Genomic DNA, 26,451 nt, shown 5'->3' with positions numbered 1-26,451 from the left:
ACTTTTTGCACTCTACCATCCTAAAATATCCTTTTCACACCAAATCTGGTTACTCCAGGTGCAAAAGTATAGAAAATATGCCCCAGACAAACATTTTCAAAAGAAAAGGTAAAAGGTCAAGTCATACATCACAGTGACCTAATTCTTGCACTCAGCAATCCCAAGATGTCCTTGTCCGCCAAATGTGGTTACTTTAGGTGAAATAGTATAGAAGATATGCCCCTGACAAACAGTTTCAAAAGTTAAGGTCAAAGGTCAAGTCATAAGTCACAGTGACCTAATTCTTGCACTCTGCACTCCACCATCCCAAGATGTCCTTGTACATAAAATCTGGTTACTCCAGGTGAAAAAGTATAGAAGATATGCCCTGGACAATCCTCTTGGACGGAAGGACAGACAGAGTGCAAACCTATACACCAATGTGGGACTACAAACATTTGCACAATGTTCCAAGCCAGGACGCTTTCAGGTTTGAAGCATTATAAAAGCATTGGCGTTTCTGGCCCAGACACTTTGTTCTGTAGCTTAATTATCAGGTAATCCCTAGTTAAGTCACTTTGGTTTAGCCTCACCATTCTTACTCCTGACATTTTGGTGTGTAGCCTAATGCAAACATTTGGTTAGTATCATTGGCATTTTTCGGTTCAGACACTTGATTTGACGATAATCAGCATTTCTGGCTTAGACACTTTGGTTTTTGTCATTAACTAGCTCCAAACTCACATGTTTGGTTGTAATATCACCACTCCTGGCCTAAACACCTTCAAACTAATTTTACTTGTCTTCAAGCAATGCAGAAACTTCAATGGCTTTGGGGTTGAAGATTTTGATTTGTAATTTGCTACAACAGCTCTTCTGTCCTACATCACTTTATTTGGTATGATTCATGCATTTCTAAAGCTTTGAGATTTACTCTCACCACCCTGAACACTTGCAGACCTCCTATTTACTAAAACTCAGAAAAATACCTTTAAGGAGACTATCATAAGAGGTGAAATAAGGGAGTTCTTAAATATAAATGTGTAGGGAAAGTTTACAGGGCTGTTAACTCATTCACCCCTGAAGACACTTTTGAACTCTTCCAATTCAAAGGTTGGAATAGTTCATTGCAAAATTTCAGGGGTGAATGAGTTAAATGACGATCAGTTAGCAACACCCCTATTACAGTAACCATAATACTTTAGAGTACATTTTGAGGACATAATGACCAAGGGCAGGTCATGAGGACTGCTGAAAACCAGAATAATAGCATCGCTATCATTATACCCGCCATAATACCCAAGGATAAGTCTTGAGGACGATTGAAGATAAGAATGACAGTATGACTATCACAGTTGCCTTCATACCCGAGTGTAGGTATTGATCCATTACAGATCTGTCACCCATTAAACTTTCATGAATTGTATTAACTTGAGGTTGCTTTTACCAATATGACAGATACATGTTACATAATAACCTTGTCCATATGTGTTTATATGATCTATATAAAGAACATGAATTATGTACATATCTTAAAGACAGACCTAAAGTTGCAGAATGCCGATATTTCTCTCTTCACTTTGCAGGGTTTTGTCCACATTAATACTCAATGCTGCTACTACTACTCAATACATAGAAGGATTTATACAATAACCATATTTAAATCATATAATATTCATATTTACTCATGAATCCCCCAAATATGTTACATGTAGAGAACCCATCTACCAGTTTGACATATAATTTGTATGCATTATGGTGAAATCTCACCTAAACCTTGACATTACGACCACCCTGCCATTGGGGCACTTGTGTTCAGTCCCATTTTTTTCTTTTTCAATATAATTATGTTTGTATTGATTGCCTCAGTAATACAACCATCTCACTGTTCTGACCCCATTTTACAGTCCAAATGGACAGTAATTGACAGTGATTCACCCAGTGTATCTCATGTTATAACACCTATTGTGAAATCAGAATTAACACAACGATAATGTGACATTGAAAGTAATAGGCATAAAAATCAAAATGACGAGGATTTTTCACGATGGTCCGAAAAAAATTCATGTTTTTCGTGAATATTGGCATCATTCCTGGTAGGATGATAAATTTATTTCCATTTCATATGAGAGATATATATAAAGTATATGGAAATTGTTTCAAGGCTTTCTGTTTAGCTTGGCTTTTTATCTTACAACATTAATACTCCTAAATTTAAAGTAACAACATTGAAACAAAGTAGGACCACAATACGTTTTGTTCCTATAGTTTGTTTAATCTTCTCTCAATAGTTGGAAACGATGCCATGGCCAGTCCATTATAAACCAATCATGTATGGAATTGAAGTGCTTTGAGAGTACATAGGAATGTGACAAAAATGTTTTATATAATTCTTTATTCATTTCACGAGAATTACGAACAAAAAGGTTAGGGACATATGAGTGATCAAATTATTAGAACTTTGGAAATTTATGTGACATTTATTTTATGTAGGACAAGACTACCTAATTGATTAACCTCATTAACTAGATTCTGGTATTTATAATAAAAAAAAAATTAAGATACATTTTTCTTATTCTGAATTACCTATAATTGAAAATTCTTGTTTTCATATCTAATAGAACTTTTATCAGAAAAGAAGTATGTACTGTCAATAACTGATATTTCAACGTGATCTGTGTAATTATTCAGCACTGACCGTTAAATAAAGACCCATGCCTAGGAACAACAGTTATATACATTGTGTATACACAATCATACACATTGAGGGAAATATGACTAAATGTCCTCAAAATCATAAAATTCATATACAAATGTCCTAAAATATAGATATTCTGCAGTACCTAGATCATTTAGGTTCTTAACTACTATTAAGTACTATTATAACATATAACTGCATTTTTGTCTTAATTGCACTGCTTTATCATTAATGTGATCTCAAGAATTTTAGTTTTTTGAACTTTATTACCAGCCTACTAGATTTTATTTCATTCAAATAACTTAATTCCATCAAAGTGAATAACTTCAGTCAAATCAGTCAAATGATCTCAAATCCTGTAATCTCTGTTACAAAGGGTATTTATAGATTCTTAAGTACATATTAGTTCATCAATTTGCCCTACATGAATTTTATCTAAAATCTGCAACAAACTTTAATGTACAATGATAACAGGTTGATAACGATTTAATTCATTTGATCAATATTTAGAGATTGCCCCCCGTTTTTCAATAATCATGACTAAATACAGACGAGAAAATACAATATACCGCAAACAGGGACATTTTTGTGGTAATTTCATTTTTGTGGCACAGAAAAATGTGCAAACTCAAGTTTCTAGAGAAGGATCCTTGTCCCACTTCACCGCTGTTTTTCCTACATAGTTATCTCCACTTACTGCCATTTGTAGCACAGTTTGGCCAGGAGTTTCTGTTTACCGGGTAGCTCAATCAATAAGTCTGATAGTATATGTATTACAATTTGAAGTCTGAGGTTCGAATCCAGGTCTCATAAAAGTCTCACATGGTATGGTTTTCTTTTTAGAAATGATTTTTTAAAGCCATAGTCATGTTAGAAAAAACAGTTTCCAATATTTAGTTATGATTTTCGGTAGTGGTACAAGGATCCTGAAGTGCTAGCTGTACGGCATACAATGTTGAAGCTAATTTTGAATTCAACATTCGGGTCTGAACCTTTTGTTCTACAGAACCTTACTGCACTTGTGCCCTACAGAACCTTACTGCACTTGTGCCTTACAGAACCTAGCACCTGTGTATTACATAGTCTCCAATAATATTACAGAATCTAATACAGGTCTCTGTGTTTTGAGAAATCCAATTAGCACATGCTTTTAATAACGACAAAAACGGCTATAACAAGCTTTTGTTATGACAGTTACAATAAAATGTCAACTGGCTGAAAAAATAGATACTGTATTTGATTTCACATCAATTTTAATACAGAGATATTGTCTGGTGAAGATTGAGAGAATTAATCTTGCTAAAAGATTGTATTAATTAAAAACTTTTATTAAGAATTTTAGGTTTTAGTAGGCAGTAGCATTTAATTACTGGCAGTACATCATAGTCGGACAGGCTGACAACATTTGATATATTAATCAACCATATTTTGCATACATTGGTAACCTAGAATGTGCATTACTTCTATGTTAGAAGAGTCATTTCTAAACTTTTTGCTATATTATTATGCAATAAGTATGAAAAGACCTCATGACGTAGAAATATTAATTATAACACAGCTCAAGTAATTCAAAGATAATTTCCTATTCTATGTTATTGTGTACTGCCGAGGAAATTCTTTGTCCAAAATTTAGGACAAAAGACTTTAACGTGCTCATCCTAAAGAAACTAACATGGTTTGTAATGAGTTTCTTGTTGCTTTAATCGTGAAATAAAGTATTCCATGGAAACCAAATTGTGAACACTAGTCAAAGCTTTTACTGTATAGAGAAACAAAACTGTGGAAACTAACCAAATGACCCTATGTAAAAAGAACTAAAGATTGCAGACTAACACAAGGACCCTCTAGTATACAGAAACCAAAGTGTCAAGACCAACACAAGGACCCTCTATTTACAGAAACCAAAGTGTTCAGACCAACACAAGGACCCTCTGTACACAAAGACCCTCTGTATACAGAAACCAAAGTGTCCAGCCCAACACAAGGACCCTCTGTATACAGAAACCAAAGTGTCAAGACCAACACAAGGACCCTCTGTATACAGAAACCAAAGTGTCCAGACCAACAAAAGGACCCTCTATTTACAGAAACAAACATGTCCAGACCAACACAAGGACCCTCTGTACACAAGGACCCTCTGTATACAGAAACCAAAGTGTCAAGAGCAACACAAGGACCCTCTGTATACAGAAACCAAAGTGTCCAGACTAACACAAGGACCCTCTGTATACAGAAACCAAAGTGTTCAGACCAACACAAGGACCCTCTGTTTACAGAAACCAAAGTGTCCAGACCAACACAAGGACCCTCTGTACACAAGGACCCTCTGTATACAGAAACCAAAGTGTTCAGACCAACACAAGGACCCTCTGTACACAAGGACCCTCTGTATACAGAAACCAAAGTGTTCAGACTAAAAAATGGACCCTCAATTTACAGAAACCAAAGTATTCAGACTAACACAAGAACCCTCTGTTTACAGAAACCAAAGTGTCCAGACCAACACAAGGACCCTCTGTATACAAAAACCAAAGTGTTCAGACCAACACAAGGACCCTCTGTTTACAGAAACCAAAGTGTCCAGACAAACACAAGGACCCTCTGTACACAAGGACCCTCTGTATACAGAAACCAACGTGTCCAGACCAACACAAGGACCCTCTGTATACAGAAACCAAAGTGTTCAGACTAAAACATGGACCCTCTTTTTACAGAAACCAAAGTATTCAGACTAACACAAGGACCCTCTGTTTACAGAAACCAAAGTGTCCAGACCAACACAAGGACCCTCTATTTACAGAAACCAAAGTGTCAAGACCAACACAAGGACCCTTTGTATACAGAAACCAAAGTGCCCAGACCAACACAAGGACCCTCTATTTATAGAAACCAAAGTGTTCAGACCAACACAAGGTCCCTCTGTACACAAGGACCCTCTGTATACAGAAACCAAAGTGTCAAGACCAACACAAGGACCCTTTGTATACAGAAACCAAAGTGTCCAGACCAACACAAGGACCCTCTATTTATAGAAACCAAAGTGTTCAGACCAACACAAGGACCCTCTGTACACAAGGACCCTCTGTATACAGAAACAAAAGTGTCCAGACCAACACAAGGACCCTCTGTTTACAGAAACCAAAGTGTCAAGACCAACACAAGGACCCTCTGTATTCAGAAACCCACATGTCCAGACCAACACAAGGACCCTCTGTATACAGAAACCGAAGTGTTCAGACTAAAACATGGACCCTCTGTATACAGATCTAACAGAGGTCATTATGGTTAGACTTGCACTTTGAATCATGATAATTTGATCAATGCCTCTGCTAGGAGTCGAACCCGGGACCTCTGGTTTACTAGCTGCTTTCTACCATCTTGGCTAGAGAGAATTTCTCGTTAGCTCATTCTGCAGAGCTTAAGAACTAGTAAACCAGTGGTCCTGGGTTGGATTCCTAGCAGAGGCATTGAAGTGAAAGTCTAACCAGTTGTTTCACTGCGTCCTCCTGTACACCAACCAGCTTCTACTGTATAATGAAATGGCTTACACCAACCAGCTTCTACTGAATAATGAAATGGCTGTGACCCCACCAACTCATAAACTCCTCGATCATTGTAGGACAGACATTTTAGCGGTCTCTTGGGGGAAATTTTGCATAAACCATTTACATAGCATTTCAGAAAGTGATTTCTTGGGAGACCAAAATGATAAAAAAATGGGACAGTCTCCTACATAATTGAGATCTGACACCTCTATATAATTTATAAGTTTTTGTCTGACAGACAGCTGACAAGCAGACAGATTGAAGCAATACGCATTAACAGAAATCAATAAATTTGTAGCTTAATGCAAAACGCAGGTGTTACAGAGTTAAAGGTTATCCTACAGAAATAACCATTTTATACTCAGAAACAACCAATTAATACCCAGAAATAACCATTTCATAACCAGAAATAACCATTTTATACCAAGAAACAACCATTTATACCCAAGTGACATCAACCCAAGACCTCGTATTGAATTGTGGGCTACAGGCCCATGTACCCATGTGTTTCCAGGTTGATATGGTATGACATAAAACTGCAATCTTATAACTGTTTTATCACATGATCCTGATTTTCATTGGGTGATATGCCACATATGTGGGCTGATATGAGCATATTTATCCGACTCATATCGAGATGGAAGCAATCATCCGAATGTTATCAGATATACAGAAAGTGCCAATATAGAAAGTGCATATATAGGATTAACTCATTCAACCCTGAAATTTCAAATGGATGATTCCAACCTTTGAATTGTAAGCATTCAAACATGCCTTCATGGGTGAATGAATTAAATATGACACCTGATCTATTTCTTATATACCTGCAACTGACTCATTAATAACTAAAAATACTGCAAGATGTGTAAATTATGTAAATCATGAAATCTCCACCAAAATGTTTAAATGAAAAAAAAAAAAATCATTAGCACAAGTACATGTACAACTTTTGTTCTCATCAGTTATGTTTCTTGCATCATAAAATAGATCAAATAAAAATTCTTGTACACCTTCTACCAAATAACACATACCCGGCATTGTAATAATGATTTTAACACTCACTTAATTCAGAATTCTGTTTTGAACATTCTCATAAGAAAAGCAATCAAGATCAGTGTTCAATGAAATCGTACAGAAATGACATAAAATTGAATGTGAGTTACCTGTATAGAAGGTTAGAATATCCAACGAAATCACCTGGAAACCTTAGTACTAAAGGCCGTGAAGCTGTGACGAGACAGCTACCCTAGTGTATACATAACAGGAGGAAGTCTACACCTTTAATAGCTGCACAGGTAACACACAGGTAAACCACAGGTGTACTACTGTCACAGGAAGGTGATCATGTGATGGAGCAGCTATCTTTAGAACAGCTGATGACTGTGTTGACTTTTTAGGCAGAACCCCATTATCTGTCTGTTGTTTATGGCTAATATTTCAATTTATTGAATGCTGCATGGGGCGGCCAATATGGCCTTGTCCAAAAACAGGGCGTTTTAGTACAGTGGTATATTTACTTTCACTACATCATACTTGAATTCAGAAATGTCATAATTATAAAAACTGATCTGTTTTCTATCGTATCGGTATCTGGGAGATATCTTGGGCAAATATTCACATCCGTGTTCCTTTCATGAAATTTTGTGTCAAGTTGAGAGAATCTGAGTTTGATATAAAGATTGTAACTATAGAACTGAAACTGACTGTAATGGTGCTCTGTAACCTAATAAAATTATTTTTATTGGACTGAATAAATACATAAAAATGTATTACAGCACAATAAAAACTGAAGTTTTAAAATGTTCGGACATGTACGTTTTCTTTGTCAAAATAAAGAGTATAAGTATTTAACCCCTTTGTCATTATATATAAGTGCCTAGTCCTCTTTGATAGCTTTTGTAATGTACTTCAACTATTATTTTCTTCTGTTGAGGTCTTTATGGCTTCAAAATGTATATATAATCTATAGATGAAACGTATATCACATGTGACCAAATATATGTTGGCTCAACAGTTAGAGGACATAATAGTTCATAGCTTGCTAAATCTGTTTAAAATGCCTTTGAAGTAAGTCATTTCTCTAGCTATAGTGGACACAGTCTGTTCTAAATTCTGTTGTCAGCACCTGCTGTAGTGGCTGTTGTGCATGCCTATCGTTATTTCTGAAGTCTCCTCTGAATGTATAGTGCCAAACTGGCCAGCATATTGGAACTGAATGTTGAAGATCTCTCTGCATCTTCACAGACAGCAGATGAACTTCTCTGCACTCACCACTTTAATCAAACCCCAGCTCAGAGTATGGTCTGTGTAAAAGTAGTTGGACCATTCAATCTACCAGTCCAATTCTTTTTGTCATGTTCTAATTGGCAATACCTATGAGTTTACACTATGAGAAAATGGTGCCGTAAAAAGATGATAATAACAGATATATAGTTATAGTTTCTTGTTCTGTTCAGGTTGTAACGTCAGAATGACAACATTACTGTCAACAGAAGGCAAGACTCGATAAACCTGCATGATTTTCATTCAAGAGTCATACTGACTTTTCAGGACAAATTTCAAGCACTTTGGAAGCATTTTCTTGCATATTTCTAGCAACAATATTTAGGATCTGTTTTATAGAAGGAAGTTAAAATAAATCTTAACAGATATAAAATAATCCTTAACATTTTATGATGAATTTATATCTACAGAATTTTTTTAAACAGTCCTTTATTAACAACACTTTGAAATTCATTAACAAAACTTTGAAACAGTCCTTCATAGAAAGAAAACATGTTCATTATCTCCAGTGTATAAATTCCAGCACTTTTGATAGGAATATTGACAGGTTACAAGTAAGACGTCCGGACCATTCATAGACAAGGATCTGTGGGCCACTGCTAGTGAAATGCTTGTCTGACCCCAGGGATCTGTTACAGCCTTAGTGTTCCTTCTACTAGGACAAGGAAACTGTCTCACTAAAAGGGTGGTACAGCCATTTACCCTCGTAACAACAGAACACTGAAAACTCAATGAGAATAGACGTCAACCATGTAAACAACCACAAAACCAACCAAAGTATTTTGAGGAGATTCCGGAACTTTCGAGGAAACATCTATTTTCAAGTTCTTTTCAAGTGTTGACCTCAATTCTAGCACTTTTCAAGGCTTTTAATAGACCATCATCATGGAAACATTGTGTAACGTCATGGTGTCTAACAAATTAGCAAAATGAAAGGTCATGCGGGAAAAATATTGGTATACTTTTAAAACAAGATATTAAATGGTTTTTTTTTCTGATACGACTACAGCTTTGATAAATCATTTCTGAGCAGAAAACCATACTTTACAGGACTTTAAGGAAAAATAATAAAGAAGAAATAAACTAAATTTAATCAACAAAAGAGTTCTGAGCGTTCAGTGTGACTAGACCAAAATTCAAAACCTGTATTTCAGATTCTTTTATATCTCTTAAAGCAACTGGACTACCTGGTAAATAGAATTGTCCTGGCTAAACTGTGCTAAAGATGAATACAAAATGAAATTAAGGGGAAGTAACTGTATATATGACAAACCAAAGAGCAGTAGGACAGGTATCCTTAAGTCAAAAAATAAATAAAAAATAAATAGAAAGACCATTTGTGGTAGATAGGGAAATGACAAAACAACAACAACAACAAGAAAACAATATTGATGCAAAAATGATAAAAGAAGGCAATTAATCACCTGTACATATAACTACCTGTTATATTGATCTGTACTGGGACAAAATGGTGGTTGATATCTAACACAAGCTGTGCACACAAAAAACGTAAAACATGAGGACGATAATGACCATCTTGGACATGAATTGCTCTGTCACTCTCAGGTGTTAAGTGCATCTGCATTAGATGTCATTTGTCTACCTCCCACTACTTACTCACCTGTGGTAATCACCTGTAGTATAGGTGATCAATATCCACAGGTGTGACATTCTGTGCAATAACAATAACATTAGAGTTAACTAAATTGTGTTAGTTTCAGTATTGATATGAATTGTTTATACATATATATGACCTTGCCAGACTAAAAAAACACCTTTGGTGCGTGTTTTGTAAATCCTGTAGCAAATCCAAGTCTTTTCAGACCAAAAATTGTTTAAATCCACACAGCCTTTTCGGAGAAGTTCAGTCTTCTAAAATAAAACCCCTAAATTCTCATAGTGAGCAGGTCTTTCAGTTGCCAGGCAAAGCACCATCTGCATTTATTGAGGGAATTATCACCTGGAGTGACATTCCATGCAAGCATTTGGGAAGAGTAGGCTTTTAAAGCAAAAGTTGACCTAGGACACTGTGCCATCCCACAAGCTCTATTTGACTGGCCTTTGGCAAGGTAATATAAAAATTAGGATTTGCAATCTCTATCAGAACTTCAAAGGCAAGGAAACTGAAAATAGATGTTGATAAGAGTACAATTAGATTTAACAACGGGTCAAATATAAAGCACAGCAGATAGCGATGTCCTTAGGACATTAACACTTTTTACATGAGTATGTGAAATTTACCTGCACATGGTGTGAACTTGAAACAAGAGCCCCTGGGTTTTTACCTGCTAATTACAGGTGATAAGGAGTGGACACCACTGTCTGCGCCAGGTACAACATTTACCTCAGACGACTATGTTGATGGATGGATCTGTACCTGGTGGCCTACAGTACTCATCCACAAAGTCACTTGTTCGAGTAAACTACTAGCACTCAGTATACCCTGGAACAAGGTACCCTTAACCTTCATTGTCTTTATCTTAGTAATTTATAATTTTGTGCATGGATGCAGAATGTTATTCCGAATTACTGCGATATTGATATTCTATCGACATTGATATTCGACCCCATAAAAAACATCCATAGAGAGTAATAACATCTTGTATCAGTGATTTGTTAAACTGCTGAGGACATCTTTGCGATATGTACATGTACATAATAAAATATAAGGATGTATCGATAGTTCAGAGCATCTAGTGTGTATACCCATAGGGTGAGCCTTCCTGGTTCAACTCACTGATGCAGGAGTTGTATTACTTTTTTTATGTTATAGTTGCAAAATTTGCAGGAGATTCAAAATCCTATCTGCAGAATCATATGATGATCTTGCAGATTTAATAGACAAGACATCTTATCTTTAAAATGTCCACCCCTGCAGGTGGGGGATCGGGAAAAGAATACACCTGCTGTTACCCACTGCATGTATCGTAGGAGGCGACTAATATGTGAACCCCCTGTAGAATTGGGGATTTGCTTTGGTGTCTTCTTTTAGAGACACAAAAGCGACCAAAATAAATCTGATGCACCCGTTGCACTATTCGGAATCTTTATCTTTCTTTCTACGTCTAACTACCTTTTACTTCCTCGCGCCTTGCTTGGCAACACCTCACTTTTGGCTTAAGGTGAGGAAGGCAATGGGCTCTGTTCCCAGGGAGGGACATATCAAAGTCCTTAAAAATGGTAGTTTTTAATCCCTGCTTAATGTAAAGCATTTAGGGGAATGGCAACAGCTGGTTCACCCATTGTCAGTACAATGTAACCAGGTGGAATGCTGTGCTGGGTGCCTACGGCATGTCATTTCAGTGAGATAGCACTATAAAGTTGGCATCAGATCTACGTTATCACAAGGAGGAAAGAACATCAACATACCCTGTATCCTGCATACACGTACGCAAGCACGCATACACTACACACATGGAGGCAAGTCCTTAAATGACCTTAGCTGCTAATAGGATGTTCAACAAAATTAAACCAAACCAAACTAAACTTTAAAATCAATACATTAGGCACAAAAAATAGAAAACATTGAGTTATAGAGCAGAATCAAGTGAACATTATTTTAGGACATATGTGAATAGACAATGGGAAAAAGCTATAAGCAGAAAGTTGCAAGTAACGATTATCTTAACTTGCATTTAGCAGGTGTGCTCAAGTTTATTCTGAACCAGAAGATGGATCAATTACAAGATAAACAACTTGCTTGCTATTGGTGCTCAGATCTGAAAGAAAAAGTACTTCTCCGAGTTGACAACACAGAAAGGTTTTATCTCTTTATCTCCCAAACATCAAAACTTAATATCGTATCACAGGTTGGATTTCTCATTCATTGATTTCATTGATCTCACTAGCTGTACTTTTCCTTTTTAAGTTCTATTTTACACACATATATATTACTTGATATTGAATTTCAAAATACATTATTCTCACTGAAGACCGTCTGAACTTGAAGATAAAATCAGTGTAAGGCACCATGCAGGTAAGCATTTATTTTTTAATTGTTACAAATAGATTAAAACTTTTATTCATCAATTACGACATTTCTGAGATAAAAAAAAATATCATCCATAAAATCTGGCCACATAATTCCTCCTCTGAGCTTCATAATTTTGCCCTATATCTGATCCTTTCTATCCCAAATAATGTGATGAACAGTTTATTTATAATCTGTCAAAACTTTGTATAGATCCAGGTTTAACATCATGATCAATTATAGCTAGCTACTACAGAGAGGATTCATCATCCTTAATCAACCTTTCAAACCAGTTTTATGATACATCTTAATTCATTGAACCTTTAAAGGATGTGTTGATGGTCGTAACATTACAGTAAAGCGTTACAGTATAAACGAAAGCTTTTAACACTTGACTGTTACAACTTATAACAATCTGTTAGCTCCACTGGCCTTCTCTGGCCATGATCAGTTTAAATTGTACATTTTTCCCATGGTTGAAATAGGCAAAGTAAAGTTGTTCCAACTAAACAGCTATTAAACAACACTTATTCTAATCTATTATATTGGCAATTCATTGTTTTCATTTGTCAACAATAATGGATTATTTTTATTTGATGCATGCATCCATTGCATGTGCTCAAATAAAATGTTCACATGCAACATTGTTTGGAATCTAATCCATCATATAAGTAAAGCCAGTATATTTCTTAAGTTAGGCAAAGACAGACTTTTGGAATGGTAGAATAGATATAATCAGCAATGAACATGAGTGTATGCTTTAGTGGAATATGCAGCCCCATATTCAAAAATGTTGGAAAACAAGACAAAGTGTTGCAGGCAATCCATAGCCCCAATCCCTATTCCCTCCTTCTGGACTTCTGTGGCACAAACAATAATTCAAGGGCCATAACTCTGCAAATAGTGCAGCATGAGACCAGATTTCAGAATAAACACTGCCATTGCAAGAGGTAGACATATAATAATGGTTATTGTACGTAGATTACAGCGTAAATCAGATACCCCCAGAGGAAGTTCTGGAGGGAGTGAAAACCTGTACGTAGTGTATTCTGATTGTACTGTCGGGGGGCTCGGACTAATCCACTCTGGCCTTTCTGCATCATTCATTAATCTTTTTTCTCATCCTTGTAATATATTCCTCAGTAATCTAACCACACATATAATTGTTTCTAAAATAACACGCAAAATATATTTTTCAAAGAAAAAATATTTTTACCTATACACAACAAATAACCTGTTTACCACAAACTCATAGAAGTTTTGCTATTTGATTAGGAGTGGTTGCTATGGTCTTCAGCTCTGCTACCAAAGGCTTATAACTTCAAACCATTTAAATGAATCCCTACATATTCATTTCCAGTTAAGAATTTATTTCAATATTTTTGTAAATATGATGGATAGAAAATTAAAGCAATGCGTGTGCTGAGTTATCTTTAACAGATAAATTCCTGTTAATGAAACTGCTGAATTCAAGTAAGCGCACCTGTCTTCTCAAAGTTAAAAGGTTTATCAAATTTGAATGATTACAAATGTTAATCAATTGTATAAAGACCAAAAATAAATAATTTTACAATTTTGTGGAGTGTATAGAAAAATAAATATATTCATCACAAGATCATGCTTGAATTTCAGTCCAAAGGAGATGTACCACAGTGAAATGTTACATTACTTTTGTTTGTTTAACTTCCTTGCAACAGCCAAGGTCATTTGAAGACGTAGGTGTTACATCACACCTGAGGAGATGAACAACTATACAATTAACAACTATATATCGTTGTGACATGGGGATCCGTCTACCATAGACAGGTAATATTACCCAAGGGCAACACCCAAGGGCTGTATTACCTGTCAAGGGGAGACAAATCCTTATGTCATACAAATATGAGGTGTTTAAATCGTTTATTATACCTAATAGAAAGGGATATTGAAAGCTACAAAAAAAGTATGAATGCAGGAGATTCCACATACGTTACAACCTGTGAAGGGCAAAGAGGTCAACTGCATGGCATGTAGAAATGCAGGTGATTTGGCTAGTATGCACCGGCATGCAGCTACCGTTAGGACAAATCTGCATACATATGCTTTGTTGTAATTTAAATTAGAATGTTATTCATCTCAGTCACTGTCGATCATCAATTATTTAATTCAATGAATTATGGTCAAGCTTCTTTAATCCAGTTCAAGTTCAAGTTCCAGGCACGTTTGATCTGGTTGTATCATATATTGTAGTAGACAGATTAGCCTTGTGTACACAAACTGTCAAAGAAACCCAGCTATCTTGCAATCCACACACTAATTGGAGCAAAGAGTTCCAAGTATATAAATTCTCAATTCATTCTTCATTCCATCAATTATTGCTACTTGTATATTGATTCAATGATTCAGTAGTTACTGATTATATAAGTTCATTCATCAGATTTTTCATTCATTTGTTGTATTAAAATATAATGCCAATAAATACTTGTCTAACTCACCAATGTGATCAGCTGTTTATCCTAGCAGTGGAGATATACTTCTACTACTTGTGAACATTCCCAGACATTGTACTGTAAATACCTTCAAGATTTGATAGACGGATAATTACCTGTATATAACTATGTAACATCAGTGACTATAAAATACTGTTTTATCTATGTTGTACGTATTGTTATGCTATTGAATTGCTCCAGGTAAGACTGTACCTGTAAAAATACTGAACACAAAAGAAAGTGATTGGGACCGATAGATTAGCAGGTATAAAGCTGTCACAGGACCAATCGACACAACTTATCACATAGTGCTGATCTGATAACCAATCAAAATAAGTCTAGATGTTCTATTGTTAGTGTTAAAAGACTCCCACAAGAGTACTTCAAATGGAGATCTAGTGTATTATAGTGACAGAAAGATCGCTTTTAATTAAAAGGCCACTTTAACAAATAGCCAGGATAAGTACATTTGACAGAAAGTTTTTTAGTGACCTACTTATTATATACCGACAGAAAGATAAAATTTCTCAAAGTGCTTCAACTGTGGAACGACTGTTACAGTCAGCGCTCGAGGAAGGACCAAGTTCACAAAACTTCATAAAAGGGAAATAAAGCTCTAAATACTTTGCAAAAACAAAATATACAGAACTTTGCTGTTATATTTAATAAAGATGTCACAACCATGCACTATAATCCAATCCAATTGTACCAATTGTGCTCTGAATCCAAAGAGATTTTTGGTATTACAGTATTGCTATGAGAAAGTAAATATAAATGTGTTACCATTATGTCCATGACCATATGTTTAAGTAATTCTTCTTATCAAATTTTATCAAATGTTTACCGTAAGTTGTACCACAATTATTCTTCCTGCTTTTTAATTTCACCGAAACTCTAGCTGCATATACAATTATGAATACAAATTAAAGCCATTCACCATGACTTTCAAAAACACTCTTCTCAATGATGGTACTTCCTTCTTTGATTATCAATAGCGTGAAATTTTATATTGACAACAGGCTGAAAAGAAATAGCAAAGAAATACCCATATATGGATTCCATTAAGAAAAAGTGCATATTTGTTTCTTTCTCATATGAATGAATACTGTGTGAGACCATCATCATTACTAAAACTGTACACTTGTAAGGTTCATATTATGATATAATGGTGGTTACCCTTTCAATCATATTACGACTGACAACCAAGTGCTTATATTTTAACCTGTTTAGCAGTTGGTAAGGAAATACACTATAATTTGAATATTATAAGACTCTTTCATGCCCAGCCTTGGGTTTTACCAAATTTGAAAATCCCTCGGGTGGAATTTCCCTATCCTTCACCTCTGAGCATGAAAGAGTTTTAAAAATATCAGTTTTTCCCCTGAGTTTTTACGAAACAGATCAGTCAGTCAGATTAAGCCTACCCCATATTTGCAAACATAGTTTGCACTGAAATATTGGTATCATCTTTCTAATTTGTACTGTCAATATATTGTAAACAGTTTTAATTTCATCACATCGCCTTTTCCGCATTGCAGCATCAGAATTTTCCAAATTCATGAAGTCACGTCATTGTGGAGCCATTGTGACGTCACATCATGTGAAATCGAAGGTGTAAGATAGAAATTTCCTACACCTTTCTTACCCTGGACAGCTCTATGTTACACACATGGAAATGAGAGAAAAATGTATATATCCTGATCATGCATTGGCCTGTATATTACTTCAAACATTAGATCAGCAAAAAGGGTGTAGCAACCGGGATTCCAAGAGAAAAGATACTTTCTTATTCAGTTACACTTGTAATAAGGACAAATCTAGGAATATTCATATACACACTTCAAAACAATGAAACAATGATTGAGATACCAAAGTTTTAAAATGGTAGCTTTAGTCGTTAAAATATAGTAAATATAGTTCTTACTGAACCTAAACATTGACCTCATACTATGATTCTATGCGTCCCATCAAAATTTAAGGATATAAGACTTTGGACTGGCATGTGAATTTGTCACTGATTCATCCTTATTCTATGGTAATGACATGCATTTTCTTCAATTTACCTTTAATTGACCAAGTTCTGCAGCGTTATGTAGAGGACTTCCTCCGAGGTTGTCTAGTGTGACCTTGGCCCCACCTTCCTTCATAAGCCAATCAATGACCTTGTAGTGACCTCTACTGGCAGCGAAATGGAGAGGAGTGGCACCATCAAAATCCCTATCATTAGGGTTGTGTTTCTGATCTTCTATCTACAAAGACATAATACAAACAGCCAGTTAATATCAGTCATAGAACATTTAGTTTGTGTTGATTATTTCAGGATACAAGATCTCCTCACTTCTAATAACCTAAGACAAAAGTCTTACCCCTTTTTCATCAACATCCAATACCTAGTACAAAAGCTTATCATTCGGTATCTTATCACTAAGACCAAATTCAAATCCCAAGGCAAGCATCTAACTACTTTGTTCCTTGTTACTGGATCCAATACCCAGGGGAGTTGTTCTACTACTTTTCTTGTCACTGATCATGAACAAAGAATAAAGTCCTACCACCTTCCCTGTCGCCAAGTTTCAAATGTGTAAAAAAAAATGCTATTTCTACTAACTTCCTCATTACTGAGATTCTATATCCCAAGCAAATATCCTACTACCACCTTCCTTGTCACCGACAGCCTATATCCCAGTTTACATCCTTCTACCACCTTCCTTGTCACTGACAGCCTATATCCCAGTTTACATCCCTCTACCACCTTAAGCTTCCTTTGTCACTGACAGCCTATATCCCAGTTTACATCATTCTACCACCTTCCTTGTCACTGATAGCCTATATCCCTGTTTACATCCCTCTACCACCTTCCTTGTCATGGACAGCCTATATCCCAGTTTACATCCCTCTACCACCTTCCTTGTCACTGACAGCTTATATCCCAGTTTACATCCTTCTACCACCTTCCTTGTCACTGACAGCCTATATCCCAGTTTACATCCCTCTACCTCCTTCCTAAATGTCACTGACAGCCTATATCCCAGTTTACATCCTTCCACCACCTTCCTTGTCACTGACAGCTTATATCCCAGTTTCCATGCTTCTCCCACCTTACTTGTCACTGACAGCCTATATCCCAGTTTATATCCTACTACCACCTTCCTTGTCACTGAGAACCTATATCCGTTAACATCCTACTACTATCTTCCTTTTAGGCGAGATCCTATATCCCAGAGATCCTATATCCCAGACAACCATCCTACTACCACCTTCCTTGTAGGCGAAACCGATATACGAGACAACCACCATCCTACTACCATCTTCCTTGTCACGTCTGACAGCCTATATCCCAGTTAACATCCTACTATCACCTTCCTTGTCACTTAGAGCCAATATCCCAGGCAACAAACATCCTACTGACACCTTCCTTGTCACTTAGAGCCTATATCCCAGGCAACAAACATCCTACTGACACCTTCCTTGTAACTGAGATCCTAGTAAGATCCTATATCAGAGGCAAACATCCTTCTACCGCTTCCTTGTAACAGAGATCCTATATCACAGGCAAATGTCTTACCACTAAGTCTTAACTTTCCTAAAGCACAAATATCCTAATCACAGATGAAGTCTTCCATGTGTCACTGCTCAATTCTACATCAAGACATTCCCTTAAGTCTACCTACAGCTAGTGTACCTAGACAAGCATACTACCTACAGCTAGTGTACCTAGACAAACGTACTACCTACAGCTATTGAACCTAGACAAACGCACTACCTACAGCTAGTGTACCTGGACAAACGCACTACCTACAGCTAGTGTACCTAGACAACCGTACTACCTATAGCTAGTGTACCTAGACAAATGTACTATCTACAGCTAGTGTACCTAGACAAATGTACTACCTATAGCTAGTGTACCTAGACAAACGTACTATCTACAGCTAGTGTACCTAGACAAATGTACTACCTATAGCTAGTGTACCTAGACAAACGTACTATCTACAGCTAGTGTACCTAGACAAACGCACTACCTATAGCTAGTGTACCTAGACAAACGCACTACCTACACCTACAGCTAGTGTACCTAGACAAACATACTACTGTACCTAGACAAACGCACTACCTACAGCTAGTGAACCTAGACAAATGCACTACCTACAGCTAGTGTACCTAGACAAACAATCTACCTACAGCTAGAGTACCTAGACAAATGCACTACCTACAGCTAGTGTACCTAGACAAACATACTACCTACAGCTAGTGTACCTAGGCAAACGTACTACCTACAGCTAGTGTACCTAGACACACGTACTACCTACAGCTAGTGTACCTAGACAAACGTTCTACCTACAGCTAGTGTACCTAGACAAACGCACTGCCTACAGCTAGTGAACCTAGACAAATGCACTACCTACAGCTAGTGTACCTAGACAAACATACTACCCACAGCTAGAGTACCTAGACAAACGTACTACCTACAGCTAGTGTACTTAGACAAACGTACTTACTACAGCTAGTGTACCTAGACAAACGCACTACCTATAGCTAGTGTACCTAGACAAACGCACTACCTACACCTACAGCTAGTGTACCTAGACAAACATACTACCCACAGCTAGGGTACCTAGACAAACGTACTACCTACAGCTAGTGGACCTAGACAAACGCACTACCTACAGCTAGTGTACCCAGACAAACGCACTACCTACAGCTAGTGTACCTAGACAACCGTACTACCTATAGCTAGTGTACCTAGACAAATGTACTATCTACAGCTAGTGTCCCTAGACAAATGTACTACCTACAGCTAGTGTACCTAGACAAATGTACTACCTACAGCTAGTGTACCTAGTCAAATGTACTACCTACAGCTAGTGTACCTGACAAACATACTACCTTCAGCTAGTGTACCTAGACAAACGCACTATCTACAGCTAGTGTACCTAGACAAACATACTACCCACAGCTAGTGTACCTAGACAAACGTACGACCTACAGCTAGTGTACCTAGACAAACGTACTACCTACAGCTATTGAACCTAGACAAATGCACTACCTACAGCTAGTGTACCTAGACAAACAATCTACCTACAGCTAGTGTACCTAGACAAATGCACTACCTACAGCTAGTGTACCTAGACAAATGTACTACCTACAGCTAGTGTACCTAGTCAAATGTACTACCTACAGCTAGTGTACCTGACAAACATACTACCTTCAGCTAGTGTACCTAGACAAACGTACTATCTACAGCTAGTGTACCTAGACAAACATACTAACTACAGCTAGTGTACCTAGACAAACTTACTACCTAAAACTAGTGAACCTAGACAAACGTACTACCTACAGCTAGTGTACCTAGACAAAAGTAGTACCTACATCTAGTGTACCGAGACAAACTTACTACCTACAGCTAGTGTACCTAGACAAACGCACTACCTACAGCTAGTGTACCTAGACAAATGCACTACCTATAGCTAGTGTACCTAGACAAACATACTACCTACAGCTAGAGTACCTAGACAAAAGTACTACCTACAGCTAGTGTACCTGACAAACATACTACCTTCAGCTAGTGTACCTAGACAAACGCACTATCTACAGCTAGTGTACCTAGACAAACATACTACCTACAGCTAGTGTACCTAGACAAACGCACTACCTATAGCTAGTGTACCTAGACAAATGTAATACCTACAGCTAGTGTACCTAGACAAACGTACTATCTACAGCTAGTGTACCTAGACAAACGCACTACCTATAGCTAGTGTACCTAGACAAATGTAATACCTACAGCTAGTGTACCTAGACAAACGTACTTCCTACAGCTAGAGTACCTAGACAAAAGTACTACCTACAGCTAGTGTACCTGACAAACGTACTACCTACAGCTAGTGTACCTAGACAAAGGTACTACCTACAGCTAGTGTACTTAGACAAACGTACTTACTACAGCTAGTGTACCTAGACAAACGCACTACCTACAGCTAGTGTACTTAGACAAACGTACTACCTTCAGCTAGTGTTCCTAGACAAACGTACTACCTACAGTTAGTGTACCTAGAAAAACCTAGTACCTACATCTAGTGTACCTAGACAAACAATCTACCTACAGCTTGTGTACCTAGACAAATGTACTACCTTTACAGCTAGTGTACCAAGACAAACGTACTACCTACAGCTAGTGTAACCAGACAAACATACTACATACAGCTAGTGTACCTAGACAAATGTTCTACCGAAAGCTAGTGTACCTAGACAAATGTACTACCTACAGCTAGTGTACCTAGACAAACGTACTACCTACAGCTAGTGTACCTAGACAAATGTACTACCTACAGCTAGTGTACCTAGACAAACGTACTATCTACAGCTAGTGTACCTAGACAAATGTACTACCTACAGCTAGTGTACCTAGACAAACGTACTATCTACAGCTAGTGTACCTAGACAAATGTACTACCTACAGCTAGTGTACCTAGACAAACGTACTATCTACAGCTAGTGTACCTAGACAAATGTACTACCTACAGCTAGTGTACCTAGACAAACGTACTATCTACAGCTAGTGTACCTAGACAAACGCACTACCTACAGCTAGTGTACTTAGACAAACGTACTATCTACAGCTAGTATACCTAGACAAACATACTATCTACAGCTAGTGTACCTGGACAAACGTTCTTTCTACAGCTAGTGTACCTAGACAAACATACTACCTTCAGCTAGTGTACCTAGACAAACGTACTACCTACAGCTAGTGTACCTAGACAAACATACTACCTACAGCTAATGTACCTAGACAAACATACTACCCACAGCTAGTGTACCTAGACAAACGTACTATCTACAGCTAGTGTACCTAGACAAACGTACTATCTACAGCTAGTGTACCTAGACAAACATACTACCTACAGCGAGTGTACCAAGACAAACGCACTATCAATAATGCACTAGACCACGTCAATGTCATTAATTCATGACTACCTGTTGTAGAATTACCTGTTAGCATTGTACAGTGTTATTTATTGATCGATGTGAGCTACCATCCTGTAACAAATCAGCTACAAGGATAGGACCTGGAAATAAACCCCTCAATAGGACCTGTTTCTTCAATAAGGATGTCTCCAACATTTTACGTTGAAAACATATGTTAGCCTTACCATCTGTTTCATATATTCTAAGCCTCCACTTTGTAAAACATGTTGCTAGGATTGTTTCCCATCACTGGTCCCTGACATCATTTACCCTTACTTTTAAGTATTTTGATAGACTTTTACTGACAATGAAACTTTTTCTCAATTTTTAGGAAGAATGTTATAAATATGGTTAATGTGCAAAAATCTTTTCCAAAATATTTCTTCACTATGAAAGGAAACTACCTCTAGTTAAATTGAGGAAGCATTTAAAAATGAGATTTTCATCACAATGCATCTGTGTCCAGGAAGCTCTCATGCATAATGCATCAGAGATTCAAATTCAATTTATTTTTTAAGGGGATAACTCCAACACAATTCACAGGTGTACAAGTGTGAAATTGCATCCCAATTTAACTAAATAGTTTACTCTATATGAAAGTTACTTGTATCGAAGTATAGTCCTGAATTTTCCAGATTTTTCTGTCTAAGGAATTGGTGTTCCAGTCAACGGAGATAGTTTTCTCATCCTGGTAAGTCTGAGAAACCCCCTTTCCTTTGGCAGTTTCCATACAGAAAGTGGTTTTGAATTTATCAGGTAAGAGGTTAAGCAAAGCCTCAGTAAATTGGCCTGGTCTCAGGTAACCAGAGCCTTGTATATCCCCTCAGCAATATTCTACCTGTATCTATACTGGTAAATCTAAGATTCCTCCTAATTATAAACCATCATAAATAAAGTGAATACATTAATTTATTTATTCATGAATGTATGTGATTATAAATGACAGCGGTCTAGAATTTGACCAGACTGTACTCGCAAACATACTGTTGTTTTCTGATTTCACACGACAACATCGTGCTATAAGAAACAGGTCGAGAAAAGCAATACAACAGCTAAGACACAGCTGTTATGTCAAAGTCATTAGGATGATGAACAACTATTGGAATGGCTAAACATGTTCTAGACTGTAGGTTTAGGTTACGCTTAAATTTACTACTGCAAGTTGAATAATTCCAAATTATATGTCACTTGTTATACAAGGTATGAAACTTATAAATCTATTGATTAACAGCAAGATCATTAATCCCTGAAACATTAATTCTGGGTGTGTTAACACAGATCATTCCAAACTCCTCGGCTGGCTCGTTTCTCACACACTATGTTATGATGAAGCGTAGCCAAGTCACCTGAGGTTTGCTGATTTAACAAAGATCTTGGTAATGAAAATACTAGTGTTGGGAATCGGACAGAAAATTACAATCGATTAATCAGAAGCCTAAACCAATTGACTATCGATAGTTCAATCGGTTTGTAAGACACGTGCAGAAAAAGTCCAAAAATTATTATATCTATTATAATATATATATATGCAATATGTATTTGTTGTATTGTGTAGTTTCCTAATGTATACTTGTGTTGTTCTGGTTTTAAATTACATAATTTTAAGTGTACATTAACACAAAAGCACTTATATTGCTTCAGACTGCACTAGCTAGTAATCCTTTATCATTATGTAGTACAATGTAATAGTATGCTTTACTGCTTCTGTATGCACCTTTTGGCCTTTAGTCACCCTCTGTAGTATGCTAATCTGCATCTAACATAACTGCAAGGTGAGTGGATGGCTTTGTAATAGTACTTACTAAACATGTTCAGTACTCACTAATACTTGTCTCCAAAATTTATTTTCATGTGTGTATCATGACCATAAACGCAAGATTTTATGTTGAGAGTAAATATATCACAGTAAATACAAACTACAAAGTGTTAAAAAATAACTTCATTAGTCGATTTTCAACAGTCGGTCAATCAGCTAACGACAATGACCTTCTTCTTTAAGGTGTAAGGGGGCCTCTAACGAACTATGCCATTTCAAAGAAATTTGTCATTAGTTTTGTTTATCAGTCGACGATTTCAAAATACTTCGCCATTCAACTTTTTTTTGATTTTGAAATGCTTTTAAATACTATACTGTATTGGTGTAATTAATATCGTATTTACTTTTGTTGGCGTAGCTTTTCTTGCCTAGCCTACAAATGACAGTTGGCATGTCTAAATTTTATTTTATTGCAGGTCCCACCGAACCTTCTTTTTTTCCGGAACATGAACTATTTCCATACGGCTGATTAAACTGTCCCTGGATAGGGATACAATTGCAATTCCTCGTCGTTACTAACAGCAGCGATGGCTGCCATTTTTAATCATGACCACGAGGCGACAGCGAGAGTGATCTCCCTTCCCATAGTTCCGTAGTATTAATTAACGTGACGGATATTTTCGAACTATTGATAGTGACAAGTTTTCAATCGATTGTCGCCGACGTCACACCTGAGCGATAGTTTTCAATTATTAGGGACAATTGTCCAACACTAGAAAACTCATGTACATCATTAGAGCTATATGTAAAAGGATGACTGTGACAAAAACATGAGTCGAATGAACTCGATACAGATATAGGCAAAAATAAAAATATTGTGCATGGAATTTTCTATGTTATCTCATCACAATGTTGAACATTATCCTATGTATACATCCAAAGTACACACTATCTGCCCTGTCTATATAGCATTATCACTATCATAATTGACCGAATAATATTATCAGATAGTATGTATGGCGGGGTCACCGATATATACATGTATAAAAGGAAAACAACATCCCTTTCCTAAAGAAACCATTTAAATGGATCAGTAACAGATAGATCAATTAGTGGATTCATTGAGACCGTAAGTGTAAAACTAACTAAGGTGAATGTAAAACTCATTTATGAATCAGCACAATTTGTATATATATCACAACAGTGTTCAGTTATTGAGTGTAACATTGTCTCCCCTTGTTGATTAGATTAATCTCAATAATTGTTTTCATGTATCATCAAGTTTTAACATTACAAACATCTTATCTTGCTGAAATGAGTTTATCAGCAAGGTTCTACTCCTAACAGATAAATTGACTTCTAAATATTTTACGATAATATTAAATTTAGCATTTTGTCTATTATTGATTGAACACCCACAAAAATGTAAAACTAAGGATGACTTAATATGCAAATAAGTGACCCACTGCTCTGAAAGGTCGTACAAGGTCAACTTGATTTGTGCTATCAAGCCAATAAACAAGCCAAAGGCCAAATGGCTGGGCGGTTGCTTTGCACATTTATAATGTAATACTGGTATGATCCCCTAATTGAGCAGGTCCACCTTATTGACTTTTTCAGAAAGTGTTATTTCCACAATGTATTTCTATGCTAATAGTATACAGATTTCAGTCATAGATTTCCTTATAAGGAATAATTGTCTTCAGCATTTTGAATTCATATCTATTAAATAAAATAATTATCAATCTATCAGAAGCACTAAAGAATTACTAATATTATGACTTGAAAATAAAATGTAAAAAAAATTGCTTCTATTGCAGAACAGGCTATGGATTTATGATTGATTACATTTTTCAAAATTAGGATTACTAGCACAAGTTTTTATCATCTGTCGTCGACACTCCACTTTCAGTTTTTGTGTCCATCCCTAGATTTATATAGAATCTATAAAATATCTATTAACATTTCCAGTGTTGTGAATCCTTAAATATTCAACTTGCTCTTAAGCATCTTTACAACTACGTACAGTTCCAAAATAAAACATTAAAAAAATCCCTCTGTCCATAATGATTTTTGCAGGTAAAACCCACGGCAAGTCTCACACTACATGTTTTAATTAAGGAAGCTTAATAGTATAACAAATTGACACAAAAATCCACTCACTACATCAATTAAGTAAACTGATATCCTGTAAATTCTGTTTAATTTCCTACACTTTAGTATTGATTTATTACTATTACATGATCGTAAACTACACACAGGCACACTATTACCAAATATAAATATCAAATCATCACAGGGTGTATTTCATTGATTAAATCTTCAAAAAATGAATTGATTTTTATTCTAATAACATTTATACATAAAAATCTCAGACTTATTGATATTTTATAAATTATGACAGAGTTACGTGTGCAGGTTAATTAACATATATTTATACCTGTCTAAATTAAAGTCTTTCATATTGTTATAACAGTTGTAAAATTATCTTTATAGATGAAGAAGTAATTTAAATGAACAAATTCTAAACAACATATATACATATTTTAACAGGTGTTACATCTATAATATGAATGACTTATGTAGGGCGCGTCTAATTACCCAATACTACCCAATACCACCCAATACTACCCAATACTACCCAATACTACCCCATACGACCCAGTTATGAACCAAATACTTCTTTATTACTGTGAAATATCACCTTTGTAGACGTTATTTACTTCCATCTGCCATATTTTATCGGGAAATATGCGATTTGGTGCCGAAAACATCACCGAATTGCC

General features: G+C 36.3%; 1 protein-coding gene across 5 annotated transcripts in view; it reads right to left on the bottom strand.

Annotated features, from left to right (window-relative positions):
- The window catches only part of LOC110464547 (espin-like), a 93,827-nt gene that overhangs the window by 34,404 nt on the left and 32,972 nt on the right, over window positions 1-26,451 (bottom strand). For all 5 annotated transcript variants that reach the window (XM_021519806.1, XM_021519808.1, XM_021519807.1 and 2 more), the window contains one exon: window positions 17,007-17,192. In XM_021519806.1, the coding sequence (XP_021375481.1) occupies window positions 17,007-17,192 (186 nt within the window). The remainder of the gene's footprint in view (window positions 1-17,006; window positions 17,193-26,451) is intronic.

This window comes from Mizuhopecten yessoensis, unplaced genomic scaffold (assembly GCF_002113885.1).
Source record: "Mizuhopecten yessoensis strain PY_sf001 unplaced genomic scaffold, ASM211388v2 scaffold11009, whole genome shotgun sequence".
NCBI classification, from domain to species: Eukaryota; Metazoa; Mollusca; class Bivalvia; order Pectinida; family Pectinidae; genus Mizuhopecten; species Mizuhopecten yessoensis.
Note: the sequence above shows the minus strand (reverse complement) of the source record. Positions and strands in the feature narration are given on the sequence as shown.